Source organism: Pelophylax lessonae (assembly GCF_965119305.1).
Source record: "Pelophylax lessonae genome assembly, chromosome: 8".
Taxonomy (NCBI): domain Eukaryota; kingdom Metazoa; phylum Chordata; class Amphibia; order Anura; family Ranidae; genus Pelophylax; species Pelophylax lessonae.
In genome coordinates, this window is record NC_138775.1 from 290,278,876 (window position 1) to 290,303,272 (window position 24,397).

Genomic DNA, 24,397 nt, shown 5'->3' on the forward strand with positions numbered 1-24,397 from the left:
ATTGTCGTATAATTGCCCTAAAAATCCCAACCAAAGTGGATATACAGGGCTTTTTTTCTCAGAAAAAAGGTGCAGGAACTCAACCATGAGCTCCTCCCCAAACTGGTCAACATTTCACTAACTGTAGGGAGGGTATTAAAAGGGCATCAAATATCAGGAGTGCCTTATGTACAGAGTTCAGTGGGGTTACATACAGAGTGCAGAGTTCAGGTGTGTGCTACATGCAGAGTACGGGAGTGTGCTATGTATACAGTGCAGAGTTCAGGGGTGGGCTACACACAAAGTGCAGAGTTCAGGGGTGTGCCAAGTTCAGAATAGTGATCGACCAATGTCGTTTTTTTACCGCCGATACCGATATTTTGGTAATCGGATATCGGTATCGGCCGATATTCTTGGACATTAAAACGTTTTTTTGGGGGTTTTTTTTAATGTCTACAGGTACTGTGGTGGAGGGATCTGGGGGTCTAAAAGACCCCAAACCCCTCCGCTGCGCTTAAAAGCATTCAAAACACTAAGTTTTGCTGTTTTGAATGCTGTAAGTTTTTGAATTCAGCGCCGCCAGTACCTGGACGTGATGTCATGTCATGACCACTTCCGGGTACGTGGCGGCGCCGAATTAAAAAAATGGAAACCCGGGTCAGACAGCGGTGAAGGTAGGATTCCCGGGTCTCCCGTCCCACCGGGCGAGCCGCGGAAGGCGGCGGGAGGGGGGGACGTCCCCTCCCGCTCCTTGGAATGACAGCCGAGTGGCTTCTCAGCCGCATCGGTTGTCATTACAAGACAGCCGACCATCGGCTATGGACGCCGGTACCAGCGTGATGCTCTAGCTGCAGGCATCACTCCGGTACAAGCACTTTCCCGAAATATCGACAATATTGGTAAATTAAAAGCCGATATATCAGGGAAAGTGCAATATTGGCCCTCGATATATCGGCTTTGCCGATAATCGGTCGATCTCTAGTTCAGAGTACAGGAGTGTGCTATGCATACAGTGCAGAGTTCAGGGGTGTGCTACACACAGAGTGTAGAGTTCAGGGGTGTGCTTTGTGCAGAGTACGGCAGTGTGTTATGTATACCGTGTAGAGTTCAGGGGTGTGCTTTGTGCAGAGTACGGCAGTGTGTTATGTATACCGTGTAGAGTTCAGGGGTGTGCTATGTTCAGAGTAAGGGAGTGTGCTATGTATACAGTGCAGAGTTCCGGGGTGTGCTATACACAGAGTGCAGAGTTCAGCCTTCTTCCACAGCTGTTCATCTCTGCATCCCCCCATCCACATCTCACTTTTACCCCTCTTCTTTCTTCTCTAGTACCTCCCCTCACACTGTAGATGGCTTCCCCTTTCTCACTTGCAGGGAGATCATCCAGTGGGGGTGTCAGCATTCACACTGCACCCCAGGCACTGGCATCTCCTTTGCCCCCATACTGCACTTGGAAAACACAGGAAGCCAGACCTTTGTGTTTACAAGTGATAATGATGAGCAGGGAGCAGAGGGCTGAGCCAAAGGTGGTGGAACTCAGTTCCACCAAGTTTCAGCTGAAAAAAAGCCATATATATATATATATATATATATACAGTGGGTACGGAAAGTATTCAGACCCCCTTAAATTTTTCACTCTTTGTTATATTGCAGCCATTTGCTAAAATCATTTAAGTTCATTCTTCTTCCTCATGAATGTACACATAGCACCCCATACTGACAGAAAAACACAGAATTGTTGACATTGTTGCAGATTTATTAAAAAAGAAAAACTGAAATATCACATGGTCCTAAGTATTCAGACCCTTTGCTGTGACACTCATATATTTAACTCAGGTGCTTTCCATTTCTTCTGATCATCCTTGAGATGGTTCTACACCTTCATTTGAGTCCAGCTGTGTTTGATTATACTGATTGGACTTGATTAGGAAAGCCACACACCTGTCTATATAAGACCTTCCAGATCACAATGCATGTCAGAGCAAATGAGAATCATGAGGTCAAAGGAACTGCCTGAAGAGCTCAGAGACAGAATTGTGGCAAGGCACAGATCTGGCCAAGGTTACAAAAAGATTTCTGCTGCACTTAAGGTTCCTAAGAGCACAGTGGCCTCCATAATCCTCAAATGGAAGACGTTTGGGACGACCAGAACCCTTCCTAGAGCTGGCCGTCCGGCCAAACTGAGCTATCGGGGGAGAAGAGCCTTGGTGAGAGAGGTAAAGAAGAACCCAAAGATCACTGTGGCTGAGCTCCAGAGATGCAGTCGGGAGATGGGAGAATCACTGCAGCCCTCCACCAGTCGGGGCTTTATGGCAGAGTGGCCCGACGGAAGCCTCTCCTCAGTGTAAGACACATGAAAGCCTGCATGGAGTTTGCAAAAAAACACCTGAAGGACTCCAAGATGGTGAGAAATAAGATTCTCTGGTCTGATGAGAACAAAATAGAACTTTTTGGCCTTAATTCTAAGCGGTATGTGTGGAGAAAACCAGCACAGAGAAAACACACATTACCAGTCCCTGCGCAGATCCTGGAGATTGATTCTCAAGCTGGGGAATCTTGTAATATGGCCTGTGGTGAGACACATGAATGAAGCGTGGCAGCTCTCCTAACTCTCCATGGGATATGAGGCAAAGCAGCTGTACAAAAAATAAAGGAACAGAGCGCACACCGCCCTAGTGTAACACCATTTATTTGAAGTTAATAGAAGCCATAAAAACAGGTACTCACAAACAGATCGTGGAGTCTCCCTCTGCTTAACCGCATTGTCAGTTTCTCTGAGCGGCTATAGCATCCGGCTCTTGGAGGGTGTGCGGCGGCGGCTGGACCGTGCGCAGGCTCACCACATAGAGTCTCCTTGAGTAATCCGAGGCGGTTGGCTTAGCCGTACGATACTCACTGACTAGTGCAGGACGAACAGCTGAGCCGCCGAGGCTAGGAGGAGACAGCCCTGTAAACATCATCGGGGGATATTTATTTCCATGCATGACTTCCTATCTGTTTGCGAGTACCTGTTTTTATGGCTTCTATTAACTTCAAATAAATGGTGTTACACTAGGGCGGTGTGCGCTCTGTTCCTTTATTTTTTGTGGAGAAAACCAGGCACTGCTCATCACCTGTCCAATACAGTCCCAACAGTGAAGCATGGTGGTGGCAGCATCATGCTGTGGGGGTGTTTTTCAGCTGCAGGGACAGGACGACTGGTTGCAATCGAGGGAAAGATGAATGCAGCCAAGTACAGGGATATCCTGGACAAAAACCTTCTCCAGAGTGCTCTGGACCTCAGACTGGGCCGAAGGTTTACCTTCCAACAAGACAATGACCCTAAGCACACAGCTAAAATAACGAAGGAGTGGCTTCACAACAACTCCGTGACTGTTCTTGAATGGCCCAGCCAGAGCCCTGACTTAAACCCAATTGAGCATCTCTGGAGAGACCTAAAAATGGCTGTCCACCAACGTTTACCATCCAACCTGACAGAACTGGAGAGGATCTGCAAGGAGGAATGGCAGAGGATCCCCAAATCCAGGTGTGAAAGACTTGTTGCATCTTTCCCAAAAAGACTCCTGGCTGTATTAGATCAAAAGGGGGCTTCTACTAAATACTGAGCAAAGGGTCTGAATACTTAGGACCATGTGATATTTCAGTTTTTCTTTTTTAATAAAACTGCAACAATGTCAACAATTCTGTGTTTTTCTGTCAGTATGGGGTGCTATGTGTACATTCATGAGGAAGAAGAATGAACTTAAATGATTTTAGCAAATGGCTGCAATATAACAAAGAGTGAAAAATTTAAGGGGATCTGAATACTTTCCGTACCCACTGTATATCCGGCTTTAAACTTCTCCACAACAGTATCTCTGACCTGCCTGGTGTGTTCCTTGTTCTTCATGATGCTCTCTGCGCTTTAAACGGACCTCTGAGACTATCACAGTGCAGGTGCGTTTATACGGAGACTTGATTACACACAGGTGGATTCTATTTATCATCATTAGTCATTTAGGTCAACATTGGATCATTCAGAGATCCTCACTGAACTTCTGGAGAGAGTTTGCTGCACTGAAAGTAAAGGGGATGAATAATTTTGCACGCCCAATTTTTCAGTTTTTTATTTGTTAAAAATGTTTGAAATATCCAATAAATTTCGTTCCACTTCATGACTGTGTCCCACTTGTTGTTGATTCTTCACAAAAAATTACAGTTTTATATCTTTATGTTTGAAGCCTGAAATGTGGCAAAAGGTCGCAAAGTTCAAGGGGGCCAAATACTTTCGCAAGGCACTATATATATATATATATATATATATATATATATATATATATATATATATATATATATATATGAAAAGTCTATTAAGGAATGTTGGCAATTGCACCCTCAACCATCTGAGAAATTTTTTATACATATTGTATAATTGTTTATAACAATGTAACATAAGTGAACAACAAACCAGTCCAGGGTTTGCCGGGGATCCCCCACGCCGGTCACTCACCTCGAGGTTTGTATTCGCACCCAACGTATCTCTGGTAGCCCAGCTCCTCCAGAAGGTCAAACAGATATGGGAAATTCAGCTCTCCGGGACTGTCCGGCTCGTGGCGGTGAGGGACCTGTGCGATTTGGACGTGACCTGCACCCAGAGAACCATACAAAGCGTTATTAATGGCGGTCTCCCCATTTCCCAGAGAGCTCAGCTTAATAAACACGGCGATGCCAGGACAGACCTCAATCAATAGGAAAGTAAATGGCGGTGGAAGTAGATCAGAACAATTTCTAATTTGCCGTTCCTCACTAGTAAATAAGCGCATTTTGTCGAGGAATAACACCAGCCTTCCATCCACCGACTTTTTACCGCCATTATCTCGCCGGAACGTAAAATTACAACAGCTTGATTTCTGCCAGACGGGTTCGGACGCCGCCAGCAGCTGCACAAAGAGAAGTGTCTGTTTTACCGATGAGGATGTAAATCGTAGCGGCGGACTAATCACAGCCATCTCCAGAGAAGGGAGGATTCCGAGTACTCGGTGAAGGACGGCACTTGTGTACCAAGAGATCCGGCCTTCTAGAAACATCTGTGAGTATTAAACGGCAGGTACTCCTAATACGGCGGGGATGAATCAAAGGCTCGGAGAATGGCGCACTTCTCAATGAGCCACTTAGTGACAGATCCACTTTACAGGATAAGTGGCCCTTTGTGTGACAAACACAAATTATCAAGGTTGCTTGTTGTACCGAGAAAATGTATAGGAAAAGCCCATAAGTAATTCAAAATTGTGAAAAGGGAATTGGGGAAACCAATGATCTCTCCTTGAAAAACGTTTTTACCCACTTCTGGACCAGAAGCTTTTCCCCCTTAATGACCAGGCCATTTTTTGCGATTCTGCACTGCGTTACTTTAACTGACAATTGCGCGGTCGTGCGACGCTGTACCCAAATAAAATTGATGTCCTTTTTTCCCCACAAATAGAGATTTCTTTTGGTGGTATTTGATTACCTGTGCGATTTTATTTTTTGCGCTATAAACAAAAAAACGAGCGACAATTCTGAAAATATATATATTTTTCATATTCTGCTATATAACTGTCCAAAATAAAAAAAAAATGTAAAAATCTAATTTCTTTCATCCTTTTAGGCCAATTTGTATTCTCCTACATATTTTTTGGTAAAAAAAAATCCCAATAAGCGTATTTTGATTGGTTTGTTATTGCGTCTACAAACTAAGGGAAAGATTTCTGTCATTTTTATTTATTTATTGGATGGTGGAATAGGGCAATGGAGGTGAATGCAGTGTAGACTGTGGGGGGGGGGGGGGTTGGAGGGGTAGGGCCATGGAGGTAAGTGCAGCATGGACTGGTGGGGGAGAGGGGGGGATGGAAGGGTAGAGCCATGGAGGTAAGTGCAGTGTGGACCAGTGGGGGGGAGGGGGGGGATGGAAGGGTAGAGCCATGGAGGTAAGTGCAGCGTGGAGCGGTGGGGGGGAGGGGGGGGGGTGGAAGGGTAGAGCCATAGAGGTGAGTGCAGCGTGCAACGGTGGGGGGGATGTAAGGGTAGAGCCATGGAGGTAAGTACAGTGTGGACCGGTGGGGGGGAGGGGGGGATGGTAGGGTAAAACCATGGAGGTAAGTACAGCGTGGACCGGTGGGGGGGAGGGGGGGTATGGAAGGGTAGAGCCATGGAGGTAAGTGCATCGTGGACCGGTGGGGGGGGAGGGGGGGGGGGGTATGGACGGGTAGAGCCATGGAGGTAAGTGCAGCGTGGACCGGTGGAGGGGGGGGGGGGGATGGAAGGGTAGAGCCATGGAGGTAAGTGCAGCGTGGACTGGTGGGGGGGAGGTGGAAGGGTAGGGCCATGGAGGTAAGTACAGCATGGACCGGTGGGGGGGGGGGGTGGAAGGGTAGAGCCATGGAGGTAAGTGCAGCGTGGACTGGTGGGGGGGGGGGTTGAAGTGTAGGGCCATGGAGGTAAGTGCAGCGTGGACCGGTGGGGGGGGGATGGAAGGGTAGAGCCATGGAGGTAAGTACAGTGTGGACGGGAGGGGGGGGGTGGAAGGGTAGGGCCATGGAGGTAAGTGCAGCGTGGACCGGTGGGGGGGGAGGGGTAGAGCCATGGAGGTAAGTGCAGCGTGGACCAGTGGGGGGGGGGGGGGAATGGAAGGGTAGAGCGATGGGGGTAAGTGCAGCGTTGACCAGTGGGGGGTATGGAAGGGTAGAGCCATGGAGGTAAGTGCAGTGTGGACCGTGGGGGGGAGGGTGGAAGGGTAGAGCCTTGGAGGTAAGTGCAGCGTGGACCGGTGGAGGGGGGGGGGGGATGGAAGGGTAGAGCCATGGAGGTAAGTGCAGCGTGGACCGGTGGGGGGGGGGATGGAAGGGTAGAGCCATGGAGGTAAGTACAGTGTGGACGGGAGGGGGGGGGTGGAAGGGTAGGGCCATGGAGGTAAGTGCAGCGTGGACCGGTGGGGGGGGAGGGGTAGAGCCATGGAGGTAAGTGCAGCGTGGACCAGTGGGGGGGGGGGGGGGGGAATGGAAGGGTAGAGCGATGGAGGTAAGTGCAGCGTTGACCAGTGGGGGGTATGGAAGGGTAGAGCCATGGAGGTAAGTGCAGTGTGGACCGTGGGGGGGAGGGTGGAAGGGTAGAGCCTTGGAGGTAAGTGCAGCGTGGACCGGTGGAGGGGGGGGGGGATGGAAGGGTAGAGCCATGGAGGTAAGTGCAGCGTGGACCGGTGGGGGGGGAGGATGGAAGGGTAGAGCCATGGAGATAAGTGCAGCGTGGACTGGTGGGGGGGAGGTGGAAGGGTAGGGCCATGGAGGTAAGTACAGCATGGACCGGTGGGGGGGGAGGGGGGGATGGAAGGGTAGAGCCATGGAGGTAAGTGTAGCGTGGACCGTAGGGGTGGAGGATTGGAAAGGATGCACCGTTACATTTTTTGTGAAAAGGTGAACACTTTGAGGCCCCTTTCACACAATCGGACCAATCGGGTCCGCCTGTCCCTTTTTCCAGGTGGACCCATCAGGCCAACCATTGACCTCTATGGGGAGACGGGTGTCAGCGGACAAACAGACGGATTGCGATACGTTCGTCATCCGTCCAGCGGAATCTGATCTGATCTCCCCATAGTGGAGAGCGAGGATCTGATAGGTCTGTCTCTCTCTACAGCGAGTGGAGACGGACCAGTCATCCGCCTGCTGAGCGGGGATCAGAGGAGCGATCCCCCCGCTAAACAAGCGCAGTCCCTTAAAAACAGATCCGGCCGCTGTGAAAGGGGCCTAAAGCTCTCTTCATCCCCATAGGTGTGACCAAGCACAGGGGCGTTTCAATGCTGCATGGGCCGAGCGGCCGATTCATTACAAAGCGCTGCTCTAGGTTCTAGAAACTGGGAAAGAAGTTCCAGACTCTTCTACATAAAAACGCACAGCACCTCGAGGTTTGGTGTGCATTTTGCAGATGCGTTAGAGTGGCATAAATATGTATAAGATGAGATAAATACTTCATTATCATTGCAAATAAGTTACAATGAAATTACTTTTTAAAAGAAACTCCTCACAATTTATAACATATAAATAAATAAAAAAAACACATAATGCTCACCTATCAGCACCCGCTCTTATTATTATTATTATTATTATTATTATTATTATAGAGGATTTATAGAGCGCCAACAGTTTGCGCAGCGCTTTACAATATGAGGGCAGACAATACAGTTACAATCCAATTCAATACAGAAGGAATCAGAGGGCCTCGCTCATTAGAGCTTACAATCTAATGTAAATAAGAAAGAAAAAGAAACCCACTATAATGACAGATACCGAATCACCGCAACTAACTGACTAAATATCTTTTTCTTCTTGCCAGAGGAGAAGTCTTAAAAAAAAAAAAAAAAAAAAGTTGTTAACCGCTTTTCGACCGCCGCACGACTATTTACTGCGGCGATCAGCCCTTCACAGGCAAAGCGATGTCGCTAGCCTGTGAGGCTCTAGGGAGCGAGCGAGCGCGCGCCGCCGGAGGCACGCTCCCACTCACCAACGGATTCCCCCCCCCCCCCCCCCCGCGCGAGTGACCGACGGACCCGATGTCCGCTGGTCACTTGCGATCGCCGGTTACACCGGGAGAAAGGCAGGCGGCTAATGTAAACAAAGCCGTCTGTCATTCTCCCCTGTGTAACAGCAGAGATCATATGGTCCTGCTATGTAGGACCGTAGATCTCTGCTGTTACACAGACAGCCACATCCAATCACAGTTAGAATCACGCCCCTAGGGACACACTTAACCCCTCCCTCTCAAATAAAATTAACCCCTTCACTGCCGTGTCATTTTTACAGTAACAGTGCATATATATAGCACTGATTACTGTAGTAATGTCACTGGTACCCCCAAAAGTGTCAAAAATGTCAATTAGGGGTCCGATCTTTCCGCCGCAATGTCGCAGTCCCGCAAAAAAAAAAAAATTGCAGATCACCGCCATTACTAGTTAAAAAAAAAAAAACAATAAAAATGACAAAAATCTTTCCCGTAGTTTGTAGACGCGATAACTTTTACACAAACCAATCAAAATACGCTTTTTGCGATTTTTTTTTTTTTACCAAACATAGGTAGCAGAAAACAAAATTGGCCAAAAATGTTAAAAAATTTAGATTTTTACATTTTTTTGGGAAGAATTTAATATAAAAAAAAATGTGAAAAATATTGTTATTTTTGCAAACGTGATGCTCTTTTTTTGCTTATAGCGCAAAAAATAAAAATCGCACAGGTGATCAAGTACCACCAAAAGAAAGCTCTGCTTGTGGGAAAAAAAAGGACGTGAAATTCGTTAGGGTAGAGCGTCCCACAACTGCGCAATTGTCCGTTAAAGTCACGCAGTGCCGAATCGCAAAATGCCCCCCTGGACAGGAAGGGGGTAAAATCTTCCGGGGCTTAAATGGTTAAAAACAAAGTAAAAAAATAATTACCTAATTCAGGGTTTGATTGAATTTAGCGTTAGGCTCGGTTCACACTACTGCGATCTGCAGTGCGACTTGAGTACTACTTTGATGCGACTTTCAGGGCATTCCTGGGTAATCTTCCTGCAATGTTGGATCCAAATCACATCAATATAGAGGAGGATCTGACTTGGAGGCGACTTCCATTAACCACTTGCCGACCGCCCACCACAGATATACAGGTACGGCAGTTCACAGGAGTGCTCCTGGGAGCCCCCACTCGTCAGCAGGGATGCCAATCCACGATTGCCGCCAGCCACCCGCGATCGCTCCCCGCTGAAAGAGAACAGCTGACCGTTCTTCTCCCTGGAATGATCACAGAGCGCCTGTGATCCTTCTATATAGGATCACAAGTCTCTATGGTCATCTCACAAGCCCCTCCCGCATACAGTTAGAAACACTCCCCTAGGCTCACATTTAACCCCTTGATCACCCACAGTGTTAACCCCTTCCCTGCCAGTGTCATTATTACAGTGACAAATTGCCGTCTGATACCAGCGATCGCTCCCCGCTGAAAGAGAATGACGATCAGCTGTTGTAAACACAACCGACCGTTCTTCTCTCTGGAATGATCACAGAGCTCCTGTGATCCTTCTATACAGGTATTTCACAAGTCCCTCCCCCATACAGGTAGAAAACACACCCTAGGCTCACACTTAACCCTTTGATCGCCCCTGGTGTTAAACTCTTCCCTGCCAGTGTCATTATTACAGTAGCAGTGCATATTTTTAGCACTGATTACTGTAGTAATGTCACTGGTCCCCCCCAAAAGTGTCAAAAATGTCAGTCAGGGGTCCGAACTGTCCGCCGCAATGTCGCAGTCCTGCAAAAAATCGCAGATCGCTGCCATTACTAATAAAAGACAAATAAAAATGACATAAATATTTCCCCTAGTTTGTAGAGCCGATAACTTTTGTGCAAACCAATCAATATACACTTATTTACCAAAAATATGTAGCAGAATACAAATTAGCCCAAAATTATGAAAAAAAATAGATTTTTACATTTTATCTTTGGGAATGTTATATAGCAGAAAGTGAAAAGTATCTTTTTTTTTTTTTTTTTTTTTCCAGAATTGTCGCTATTTTTTCTTTTGTTTATAGCACAATAAATAAAAATCTCAGAGGTGATCAAATACCACCAAAAGAAAGCTCTGTTTGTGGGGAAAAAAGGACATCAATTTTATTTGCATGCAGTGTCGCACAACCGTGCAATTGTCCGTTAAACTAACAGTTCTGGGGATGGGTAAGTAAGACCTCTGCATCTCCTGCACCATGCCCACAGCCTCTGCATCTCCTGCACCATGTCCACAGCCTCTGCATCTCCTGTACCATGCCCACAGCCTCTGCATCTCCTGCACCATGCCCACAGCCTCTGCATCTCCTGCACCATGCCCGCAGCCTCTGCATTCTCCTGTACCATGCCCACAGCCTCTACATCTCCTGCACCATGCCCACAGCCTCTGCATCTCCTGCACCATGCCCACAGCCTCTGCATCTCCTCCACCATGCCCACAGCCTCTACATCTCCTGCACCATGCCCACAGCCTCTACATCTCCTGCACCATGCCCACAGCCTCTACATCTCCTGCACCATGCCCACAGCCTCTGCATCTCCTGCACCATGCCCACAGCCTCTGCATCTCCTGTACCATGCCCGCAGCCTCTGCATCTCCTGTACCATGCCCGCAGCCTCTGCATCTCCTGTACCATGCCCACAGCCCTGCCTCTCCTGTACCATTCCCGCAGCCTCTGCATCTCCTGCACCATGCCCGTATCCTCTGCATCTCCTGCACCATGCCCGCAGCCCTGCATCTCCTGCACCATGCCCGCAGCCCTGCATCTCCTGCACCATGCCGGCAGCCTCTGCATCTCCTGTACCATGCCCGCAGCCTCTGCATCTCCTGTACCATGCCCACAGCCCTGCCTCTCCTGTACCATTCCCGTATCCTCTGCATCTCCTGCACCATGACCGCAGCCCTGCATCTCCTGCACCATGCCCGCAGCCCTGCATCTCCTGCACCATGCCCGCAGCCTCTGCATCTCCTGTACCATGCCCGCAGCCTCTGCATCTCCTGCACCATGCCCGTATCCTCTGCATCTCCTGCACCATGCCCGTATCCTCTGCATCTCCTGCACCATGCCCGCAGCCTCTGCATCTCCTGCACCATGCCAGTGGCCCTGCATCTCCTGAACCATGTCCGCAGCCTCTGCATATTTTGCACCATGCCCGCAGCTTCTTCCTCTCCTGTACCATGTCCGCAGCCTCTGGTATCTATTTTTAAAATTTACCAGTAGCTGCTGCATTTCCTACCCTAGGCTTATACTCCAGTCAATAAGTTTTCCCAATTTTTGTGGTAAAAATAGGTGCCTCGGCTTATCTTCGGGTCGGCTTATACTCGAGTATATATACGGTAAGTGGCTTGGGGAGAACAAAACATGGAAATGTTGGGTCCATAGCCAGGAAACTCCCCCAGACCTTAATTCCATAGAGAACTTGTGATCAATCCTCAAGAGGCGGGTGAAGAAAAGAACCCCACATATCCTGACAAACTCCAAGTATTGATTATAGAAGAATGGGCGGCCATCAGTCAGGATGTGGCTCAGAAATTGACTGACCGCATGCCAGGGGCGATTGCAGAGGTCTTGAAAAAGGAGGAACACCACTGCAAACATTGACTCTTTGCATAAACTTCATGTAATTGCCAATAAAAGCCTTGTACAATTAGGAAATGCTGGTAATTATACTTCAGTATACCAGAGTAACATCTGACAAAAAGATTGAAAAACACTGAAGCAGCAGACTTTGTGAAAATTAATATTTTTGTCATTCTCAGAACTTTTGGCCACAGCTGTACAATTTTACTAACACAAATCAAAGTTGCAAAATTAAGGTTTGTTCTGACTTTGGATATGACGGGGTTAAGATTAACCACTTGCCGACCGCCCCACGCAGATTTATTGCGGCAGGGTAGATCTACGTGATTATGTGCACGCGGTTTCGCCGGCGTCCGCGCGCCACCGGAGCCGCGCTTCCGTTGTGATTAGACACAGCGGGAGCCAGACCACGGGAGGAGCGAGCTCGATCACCGCCGGCCTCCCGCGATCTTCGGCAATACTGACAGGAGAGCCGTCTGGTATGTAAACAATGTAAGATGGCTCTCCTGTCAGAGAGGCAGGGAAAGATCGGGTGATTCAGCTAAGCTGACCGATCTCTCTGTGCCTCTGTTTAATCCATCCCCCACACAGTTAGAAAGCACATCTAGGGAACACATTTAACCCCTTGATTACCCCCCTTCCCTGCCAGTGTCATTTATACAGTAAGTCCCGGTTCACACTACCGCGACTTGTCAGGCGACTTGGCCGCCTGACAAGTCGCGGTCCATTCAGTGCTATGGGAACTGTTCTAATAGGAGCGACTCAGAAAATAGTTCCTGCACTACTTTTGACCGAAGTCGGAGCGACTTGCATTGACTTCCATTATGTGAAGTCCGTGCAAGTCGCGCTGAAGTCGCGATGCACAGCGACTTCACTAGTCACCCCCGAAGTCGGATCGCCATAGTGTGAACCGACACTAACAGTGCATATTATTTAGCACTGATCACTGTATTAATGTCACTGGTCCCCCCAAAAAGTGTCACTTAGGGATTGATTTACTAAGACTTGAGAGTGCAAAATCTGGTGCAGCTGTGCATGAGCCCCTTTGTATCACTTCTTTATTACACTTTGCAGTTGATTTACTAAAACTGGAGAGTGCAAAATCTGGTGCAGCTGTGCATGGTAGCCAATCAGCTTCTGACTTCAGCTTGTTCAATTAAGCTTTGACTATAAAACCTGGAAGCTGATTGGTTTCTATGCAGAGCTGCACCAGATTTTGCACTCTCCATGTTTTGTAGATCTCCCCCTTTGTGTCAGATATGTCCGCCGCAATGTCGCAGTCCCGATAAAAACCGCTGATCGCCGCCATTACTAATAAAAAATAAATAAAAAATCCAGAAATCTATCCCATAGTTTGTAAATGCTATCACTTTTGCGCAAACCAATTATGCGCTTTTTGGGATTTTTCTTTTACCAAAAATATGTAGCAGAATACAAACTGATAAAAAAAAATTGGATTTTTTAATTTTTTATTGGGAATGTTTTATAGCAGAAAATAGAAAATATTGGTGTTTTTTCAAAATTGTCGCTATTTTTGTGTTTATAGCGTAAAAAACGAAAAATCGCACAGGTGATCAAATACCACTAAAAGAAAGCTCTGTTTGTGGGGGGAAAAAAGGACATCAATTGTATTTGGGTACAGCGTTGCATGACTGCGCAATTGTCAGTTAAAGCAACGCAATCGCAAAAAATGGCCTGGTCATTAAGGGGGGTAAAACCTTCCGGGGCTGAAGTTGTTAAAAGTAAACAATGTGATGGGTTGTAAGAACGCAGGGCACCACCCAACACAACGCACACCACAGCATAACGTACCGCCGCTGGGACACCAGTACAGGGAGAGACACAAAGGCTTCCCTTGCTGACCTTTTTTACTTTATCTTTTTTATGCGTTGTTTGAGAATTGTTTATGGTTGGACAATGAGAATCGGATGTAAAGCATTCCAGAGGAAGCTCAGAGCACACAGATCACTGACGGGTGAATGGGAGGAATCTGTGTGGGAAGCGCATGGATAGACGTATGAAAAAAGGCATCAACTGAGGAGCAAAGACATGGCAGTGTACCGTATATACTCGAGTATAAGCCGACCCAAATATAAGCCGAGGCGCCTCATTTTACCACAAAAAACTGGGAAAACTTATTGACTCGACTATAAGCCTAGGGTGGGAAATGCAGCTGCTACTGGACCCAACTGGACCACCATGAGACCCAAAACAGGGGCTGCGGGCATGGTGCAGGGGCTGCGAGCATGGTACAGGAGATGGTACAGGTATGGTGCACGAGATGCAGGGCTGCGGGCATGGCACAGGATGTACAGGCATGGTACAGGAGATGCAGGGCTGCGGGCATGGCACAGGAGATGGTACAGAAGATGCAGGGCTGCGGGCATGGCACAGGAGATGGTACAGGCATGGTACAGGAGATGCAGGACTGCAGGCATGGCACAGGAGATGGTACAGGCATGGCACAGGAGATAGTACAGGTATGGTGCACGAGATGCAGGGCTGCGGGCATGGTACAGGAGATGGTACAAGCATGTTACAGGAGATGCAGGGCTGCGGGCATGGTACAGGAGATGGTACAGGCATGGTGCACGAGATGCAGGGCTGCGGGCATGGCACAGGAGATGGTACAGGCGATGCAGGGCTGCGGGCATGGCACAGGAGATGGTACAGGCATGGTACAGGAGATGCAGGACTGCAGGCATGGCACAGGAGATGGTACAGGCATGGTACAGGAGATGGTACAGGCATGGCACAGGAGATGCAGGGCTGCAGGCATGGCACAGGAGATGGTACAGGGATGGTATAGGCATGGTGCAGGAGATGGTACAGGCATGGCACAGGAGATGGTACAGGCATGGTACAGGAGATGCAGGGCTGCGGGCATGGCACAGGAGATGGTACAGGCATGGCACAGGAGATGCAGGGCTGCGGGCATGGCACAGGAGATGGTACAGGCATGGCACAGGAGATAGTACAGGGATGGTATAGGCATGGTGCAGGAGATGGTACAGGCATGGCACAGGAGATGGTACAGGAGATGCAGTGCTGCGGGCATGGTACAGGAGAATGTCCTGTACCACGCCTGCAGCACTGCATGAGGAAATGCAGGGGCTGCGGAAGAGTCTTACTTAGCTGTCGGTGAGGCGCCTTACATTTAAAAATGGCGCCAACACGTCACCGTGCATGCGCCGCCGATGCTCGGGCAGACGGCGCATGCGCGGTGCCGAGTTGGCTCCAGGTGGCGCCATTTTTAATAGGTAAGTGAGACCGTGAGTATAAGCTGAGGGGTGCTTTTTAAGCATAAAAAAACATGCTAAAAAACTCAGCTTATACTCGAGTATATACCGTATATAGAAAGAGGAAAGCAGAGGTCAGCGTATTAGGAGCTCCTGATGGTGAGTCTCCTCCATGAATAGACCGTGTTCTCTTATTGTCATGGAAAAATGGTAATACAAAGTTTTCCAACACACACTATATTACCAAAAATATTGGGACGCCTACCTTTGCACACACATGAACTTTAATGACATCCCAGTCTTAGTCCGTAGGGTTCAATATTGGGTTGGCCCACCCTTTGCAGCTATAACAGCTTCAACTCTTCTGGGAAGGCTGTCCACAAGGTTTAGGAGTGTGTCTATGGGAATGTTTGACCATTCTTCCAGAAGCTCATATGTGAGGTCAGGCACTGATTTTGGATGAGAAGGCCTGGCTCGCAGTCTCAGCTCCAATTCATCCCAAAGGTGTTCTATCGGGTTGAGGCTAGTCAAGGTTCCTCCACCCCAAGCTCACTCGTTCATGTCTTTATGGACCTTGCTTTGTGCTCTGGACCAAATAATTTGGTGAAGGGGGGGTTATGGTGTGGGGTTGTTTTTGGCCCCCTAGTTCCAGTGAAGGGGACTCATAAGGCGTCAGCATACCAAGACATTTTGGACAATTCCATGCTCCCAACTTTGTGGGAAAAGTTTGGGGATGGCCCCTTCCTGTTCCAACATGACTGCACACCAGTGCACAAAGCAAGGTCCATAAAGACATGGATGGGGGAGTTTGGGGTGGAGGATCCTGACTGGCCTGCACAAAGTCCTGACCTCAACCTGATAGAACACCTTTGGGGTGGAACCTTTGGAAGCTGAGCTGCAGGGAATTCATTAGAAGTGGGCGGTCGGGGTCTGGGGGTCCTGGGGAGGGATAGCTGAGGTCGTTCCCAAACCAGTTACAGCGGATAGAGGATGGGACTTGGAAGTGACCAATCCAATGTATAGTCATGGAGTTCCAGCAGAGATCACAGTCTGTTCAATTAAAACTGAAACAACTTCCAACACACCTCAGGGATCAGAAAAGCTCTTCATCAGGGCTGACAGTGGGGAGGGACTTGCAGTATATGAGTGGGAACAGACAATGACTCTGATCTCCTTTGCCAGGAGGCCGGATTTTCAGCTAAAACTACCGAACCCAGCAATACCTCTGCATGATGTCCTCTCCACCCATACAAAGTGCACCCTCCATCCCAAACCTTTACTTCTACATTTCTCCACCCAGAATGGAGACATCGGGTTTTATTCTGGAAGGATCACAGTCTGAGGAAACACGGAATGCCAGAACCTCGGACAGACGGACACTCACCGATCAACGGGAAATATCTCCGGATGTTCTCAGTCAGATTTCCATCCATGATCTGCCAGTGGAAGATGTCCTGTCACAGACACAGAGACGGTGTCAGCCATCCCACCACCAAATATTGACAGTGTGATGTCATACCCCACCTCCATATCACAAATCAGTGATGTCATACCCACTTCCATATCACAAATCAGTGATGTCATCCCCCACCTCCATATCAGTGATGTCATCCCCACCTCCATATCACAAATCAGTGATGTCATCCCCACCCCCATATCAGTGATGTCATACCCACCTCCATATCACAAAAAAGTGATGTCATACCCCACCTCCATATCAGTGATGTCATACCCCACCTCCATATCACAAATCAGTGATGTCATACCCTACCTCCATATCAGTGATGTCATACCCTACCTCCATATCACAAATCAGTGATGTCATACCCTACCTCCATATCAGTGATGTCATACCCTACCTCCATATCACAAATCAGTGATGTCATACCCTACCTCCATATCACAAATCAGTGATGTCATACCCCACCCCCATATCAGTGATGTCATACCCCACCCCCATATCAGTGATGTCATACCCACCTCCATATCACAAATCAGTGATGTTATACCCCACCCCCATATAACATATTAGTGATGTCATACTCCCACCTCCATATCACAAATCAGTGATGTATTACCCCACCCCCATATCACATATCAGTGAGGTCATACCCCACCTCCATATCACATATCAGTGATGTCATACCCCACCTCCATATCAGTGATGTCATACCCACTTCCATATCACAAAACAGTGATGTCACACTCCCACCTCCATATCAGTGATGTCATACCCCACCCCCTATATCACATATCAGTGATGTCATACCCCACCCCCAGATCAGTGATGTCATACCCCACCCCCTATATCACATATTAGTGATGTCATCTCCATATCTAATATCAGTGATGTCATACCCCACCTCCATATTACATATCAGTGATGTCATACTCCCACCCCCATATCAGTGATGTGATATCCCACCTACATATCAGACATCAGTGATGTCTTACCCCACCCCCATATCAGTGATGTCCTACCCCACCCCCTATATCACATATTAGTGATGTCATCTCCATATCTAATATCAGTGATGTCATACCCCACCCCTATATCAGTGATGTCATACCCCACCCCTATATCAGTGATGTCATACCCCACCCCCCATATCACAAATCAGTGATGTCATACCCCCCCTCATATTTGATGTCATACTCCCACCCCCATATCACATATCAGTGATGTTATACCCCATCCCCCATATCACAAATCAGTGATATCAGATATCCAGTAACCCCCCCCCTCCCCCCCATACACAGTGTAATGCTCACCATCTGCATCTTCAGATTTTCTCTCCCCACTTTCTGTAAGATCGCAGCCGCTGAAATCACATCAATACATATCAATATTGATCAATAACAATCAATAGGGGATAAAGCCTCCCCTCCCCCACTCACTCACCTTGCTGTGGCGTATTCAGGAAGTACCTCGGCTCAGAAATACGAGAGTTTATTGGTTCTATAAGTCCAACGATACCGACCTGCCAATAGAAAGCCAGGAAGAGAGCTGAGTCTACCAATCACAGCCCTCATTGGGTTCTGGAGGAGGTTAATGGGGGTGCAAATTATATAATATATAACAATTCCGGACTGACCACAGCAATTCCCCCCCGGTCACCGACCCGCCTACTGCACTTACTCCCCATAGCAATACACAGTGGTCTCTAACCCGCCCACTGACCGGAGCAATACATTGCCATCTCTGACCCGCCCACTGACCGGAGCAATACACTGTGGTCTCTGACCTGCCCACTGACCGGAGCAATACACTGGTCTCTGACCCGCCCACTGATCGGAGCAATACACTGGTCTCTGACCCGCCCACTGACCGGAGCAATACACTGTGGGCTCTGACCCGCCCACTGACCGGAGCAATACACTGGTCTCTGACCTGCCCACTGACCGGAGCAATACACTGTGGTCTCTAACCTGCCCACTGACCGGAGCAATACACTGGTCTCTGACCTGCCCACTGACCGGAGCAATACACTGCCATCTCTGACCCACCCACTGACCGGAGCAATACACTGTGGGCTCTGACCCGCCCACTGACTGGAGCAATACACTGCCATCTCTGACCCACCCACTGACCGGAGCAATACACTGTGGTCTCTGACCTGCCCACTGACCGGAGCAATACACTGTGGGCTCTGCCCTGCCCACTGACCGGAGCAATACACTGGTCTCTGACCTGCCCACTGACCAGAGCAATACACTGTGGTCTCTGACCCGCCCACTGACCGGAGCAATACACTGTGGGCTCTGCCCCGCCCACTGACCGGAGCAATACACTGGTCTCTGACCCGCATACTGACCGGAGCAATACACTGTGGGCTCTGCCCCGCCCACTGACCGGAGCAATACACTGGTCTCTGACCTGCCCACTGACCGGAGCAATACACTGTGGTCTCTGACCAGCCCACTAACTGGAGCAATACACTGTGGTCTCTGACCCGCCCACTGACCGGAGCAATACACTGTGGGCTCTGCCCCGCCCATTGACCGGAGCAATACACTGTGGTCTCTGACCCACCCACTGACCGGAGCAATACACTGTGGTCTCTGACCCGCCCACTGACCGGAGCAATACACTGTGGGCTCTGCCCCGCCCACTGCAATACACTGGTCTCTGACCTGCCCACTGACCGGAGAAATACACTGTGGTCTCTGACCAGCCCACTGACTGGAGCAATACACTGTGGTCTCTGACCCGCCCACTGACCGGAGAAATACACTGTGGTCTCTGACCTGCCCACTGACCGAAGAAATACATTGTGGTCTCTGACCCGTCCACTGACTGGAGAAATACACTGTGGTCTCTGACCTGCCCACTGACCGAAGAAATACATTGTGGTCTCTGACCCGTCCACTGACTGGAGAAATACACTGTGGTCTCTGATCTGCCCACTGACCAGAGAAATACACTGTGGTCTCTGACCTGTCCACTGCCCGAAGAAATACATTGTGGTCTCTGACCCATCCACTGACTGGAGAAATACACTGTGGTCTCTGACCTGTCCACTGACCGGAGAAATACACTGTGGTCTCTGACCTGCCTACTGACTGGAGAAATACACTGTGGTCTCTGACCTGCCTACTGACTGGAGAAATACACTGTGGTCTCTGACCCGTCCACTGACCAGAGAAATACACTGTGGTCTCTGACCTGCCTACTGACTGGGGAAATACACTGTGGTCTCTGACCCACCCACTGACTGGAGCAATACACTGGTCTCTGACCCGCCCACTGACCGGAGCCATTCCTCACTGAGGTCCTGGCTGTGGATTTTTCCAGCTCTCAGGAAGATCCCCCTGACATGGCTTTCCTCCATAGGGGGTTCATGTACTGGTCTTCTCCATCCTCTGGTGTTCCTCTTATAATCAGCGCCAGGAAGAACTGACATGGGCTCTCCATAACTCCTCCCACCCATGGTCATTATCTGGTGTCATCTGACCTTTATATTTTCTGTCCCAAAACAACATGTTCCCCTCCCTGATGTAACGCGCCTGCGTTTTATGTATGATGTGGATTTACAGCTGCAGAAATATTCCACTTCAGTAGTCATGTAGAGAAACGCTGAGACACCAATCCCAACTCCCAAAGACTCATCATGTGTGGATGATCTCAATTCAGCAAGTAAATACACACACTCAATAAGTTCCTGGAGTGATCTATGTATATAGTAGTATAGAGGTGATAGGCTGAAGAGACAGGTTGAGTAGAGACGATAGGTGACAGACACTTGAGAGGAATGTTCTTGAGAATGAGATAGTAACAGGTGGGATGCAGATAGGTTAGCAATCATGTATGGTAGTAGATGATAGGATAGCAGATGACATACAGGAGAGACTAACCCAGTGCAAGAGCAGATGATAGTAGGCTCAAGAGCTAGCAATCTAGATAGTGCAGTTGTAGTAACAGTCCTTAGTATGCAGAGCTAGACAGTGTAAGCTTTAGTATGAAGGTTATTGAGATTTCCCCTGTGGGGTACTTATCACTAGTAGCAATGTAGCAGAGGAGAGGTTCGACAAGAGCGGATGATCCGGTAGCGGGATACAGGGATCAGCGCAGCGTGGTTCCGACAGCGAGGTATGCTTGCAAGCATGAGAGCTTCAAGACAGGTTAGCATCAAGGCACAAAGCAGGTTGAACGAACACGTGAGTGAGAGCTGGTGATTTAAATAGCCATCCAGTCCGGCGCTCAGTGATGACAGCATCAGCACTCTTAAAGGGAAAACACACCTATATGTGCTTCATCTATCTAGGTAGATGGAAAGCACCTGGAAATGATGTGATAGGAGGCACTGAGAGTGCCAGAACCTTACACCTGAATGTTGAGGAACTACAAGTCTCAGCATGGCTCCCAGGCTGGGACCTGCCGGAGCACTGGAGGACTTGCAGTCCAGGGACAGATCTGATAATGCGGATGTAAGCAGCACTGAGTGGCCTCCGGGATTGCAGGTTACTGATTGGCCAGACCACACCGGGACTGTCCAGAATCTGAAGACACCATGACACCCAGTGACCACCCCAGAGGAGGACCTCTGACCGACGTCACCTCCCACCTCCACAATAAGATGAAGGAAAAGGTCACATGACCGCGCTCTAATAAACTTTAACAATGTTACACATTAAAGGAACGTTCGGCTCCCCAGAATGAACTCTGATCTCCGGGAATATTCTGATCGGCCGTCCTTTATAAAACCAAACAGTAAATTACAAATAAAAAAGAAACATTAAAAGCCTGACTGTCCTTATCCACATACACTCACCGGCCACTTTATTAGGTACACCTGTACAATTGCTTGGTAACACAAATTGCTAATCAGCCAATCACATGGCAGCAACTCAATGCATTTAGGCATCTAGACGTGGTGAAGACGACTTGATGAAGTTCAAACTGAGCATCAGAATGGGGGGGGGGGGGGTTAAGGGGAAGTGACTTTGAACCTGGCATGGTTGTTGGTGCCAGAGGTATTTCTGGCACACTTTGGGCCCCTTAGTACCAATTGAGTATCATTTAAACACCACGGCCTACCTGAGTATTGTTGCTGACCATGTCCATCCCTTTACGACTACAGTGTCCCCATCTTCTGATGGCTCCTTCCAGCAGGATAATGCACCATGTCACAAAGCTTAAATCATCTCACCACTGGTTTCTTCAACATGACAATGAGGTCACTGTCCTCCAATGGCCTCCACACTCACCAGATCCGGTCACTGTACTCCAATGGCCTTCCCACTCACCAGATCCGGTCACTGTCCTCCAATGGCCTCCACACTCACCAGATCCGGTCACTGTCCTCCAATGGCCTCCACACTCACCAGATCTCATCCAATAAAACACCTTTGGGATTTGGTGGAACGGGAAATTGGCATCATGGTTGTGCAGCTGAGAAATCTGCAGCAACTGCGTGATGCCATCATGTCACTATGGACCGAAATCTCTGAGGAACGTTTCCAACACCTTGTGGAATCTATGCCACCAAGAATGAAGGCAAAAGGGGGTCCAACCGGGTACTAGCAAGGTGTACCTAATAATGTGGCCAGTGAGTGTAGATCTGTCCGTACTTCGTATGATTGTCCCCGGGACGGATCCTCACACACCTGATTTAACACATCTGCCGCGTATCTGAGATTCTCAACAAACGTTTCCGCCATTTCCTTCTCCACTGACCCCCGATCCAGGCCCCCCGGGACCCGTCCTGCCATGATGTGAATCCTGTAAGAGGAAAATGGGCTGTGAGACCCCCAATAGTAAAGTATATTTAAAGACAAAACATATTAGCTTTGGTTGAAGTGGGGGGGGGGGGGGGTTATGGATCGTCACACTCCTACAAATCTAACATCATCATATTTCCTCATATCATTTGATCCAACATGTTTCGGAACATTCACATCCCCCTTCATCAGGGCAGGAATAGTTGTTAGAGATAGGAAGGGACCTCCTCTAATTAGAAGTAACTTATTGGGAACAATGTTTCATTGAAAGAGGAGGAAATGGAAGCTGCAAGACTAGATGTTGAAACCTTCCAATAGAAACACTTCTCTCTTTTTGTGCAACATTGTTTCCAATAGGAAAGAAAGAAATAGAAAGAAAGTACAGCCACACCCTGATCACACCACCGCCATATCTTTATGGACCTTGCTTTGTGCACTGGTCCCAATCATTTGGTGGAGGGGGGATTATGGCGGGATTCATACCAAAGGTGTTCTATCAGGTTGAGGTCAGGACTCTGTGCAGGCCAGTCAAGTAACTCCACCCCAAACTCGCTCATCCATGTCTTTATGGACCTTGCTTTGTGCACTGGTGTGCAGTCATGTTGGAACAGGAAGGGGTCATCCCCAAACTTTTCCCACAAAGTTGGGAGCATAAAATTGCCCAAAATGTCTTGGTATGCTGACGCCTTAAGAGTTCCCTTCACTGGAACTAAGGGGCCAACCCAACCCCTGAAAAACAACCCCACACCATAATCCCCCCTCCACCAAATGATTTGGACCAGTGCACAAAGCAAGGTCCATAAAGACATGGATGAGCGAGTTTGGGGTGAAGGAACCTGACTGGCCTGCACAGAGTCCTGACCTCAACCTGATAGAACACCTTTGGGATGAATTAGAGCAGAGACTGCGAGCCAGGCCTTCTCGTCTAACATCAGCGCCTGACCTCAGAAATGTTCTTCTAGAAGAATGGTCAAACATTCCCATAGACACTCCTAAACCTTGTGGACAGCCTTCCCAGAAGAGTTGAAGCTGTTATAGCTGTAAAGGGTGGGCAAGCTCAATATTGAACCCTACGGACTAAGACTGGGATGCCATTAAAGGCCTGACCTCAACCCGATAGAACACCTTTGGGATGAATTAGAGCAGAGACTGCGAGCCAAGCCTTCTCGTCCAACATCAGTGCCTGATCCCCTTCTTTTTGGACTTCTCTTACTAAGTCATGATGAAGGGAGATCACACATCATATTCTGATTGGCCAAATACAAAGTCCTACAAAGTCGTCTCGCGTAAAATAATTCACAAGTCGCGCTGAAGTTGCGCTAAAAGTCGCCCCTTATGAGGCGACTTTAGTGGTCGCGGCAGTGTGAACCGGCTCTGAAGGTTCTGAAAAGCGTTGGCTCCCATTTTGAGAGGAAATAAATATTATGGTTTTGGACTCCTAACAAAGGCGATCCCTGTTGTAATGTCCCCACCACCATGCTTCACTGTAGGGATGGTTATGGCCAGGTGATGAGCGGTGCCTGGTTTCCTCCAGACATGATGCTTGCCATTCAGGCCAAAGAGTTCAATCTTTGTTTCATCAGACCAGAGAATTTTGTTTCTCATGGTCTGAGAGTCCTTCAGGTGCCTTTTGGCAAACTCCAGGCGGCTTCCATCTCTGGCCACTCTACCATACAGGCCTGATTGGTGGAGTGTTGCAGAGATGGGTGGTCTTCTGGAAGGTTCTCCTCTCTCCACCGAGAAACCCTGGATCTCTGTCAGAGTGACCATCGGGTTCTTGGTCACCTCTCTGACTAAGGCCCTCCTCCCCCGATCGCGACCCACTCTGGGAAGAGTC

The 24,397-nt window shown here is 48.7% G+C and overlaps 1 protein-coding gene across 1 annotated transcript in view; it reads right to left on the reverse strand.

Annotated features, from left to right (window-relative positions):
* Positions 1-24,397, reverse strand: part of HYI (hydroxypyruvate isomerase (putative)) — a 34,042-nt gene that overhangs the window by 4,464 nt on the left and 5,181 nt on the right. The window contains exons 3-7 of the mRNA XM_082266687.1: positions 22,447-22,561; positions 18,242-18,320; positions 18,112-18,161; positions 16,724-16,793; positions 4,466-4,600 (exon numbers count right to left, since the gene is read on the reverse strand). Of these exons, the coding sequence (XP_082122813.1) occupies positions 4,466-4,600; positions 16,724-16,793; positions 18,112-18,161; positions 18,242-18,320; positions 22,447-22,561 (449 nt within the window). The remainder of the gene's footprint in view (positions 1-4,465; positions 4,601-16,723; positions 16,794-18,111; positions 18,162-18,241; positions 18,321-22,446; positions 22,562-24,397) is intronic.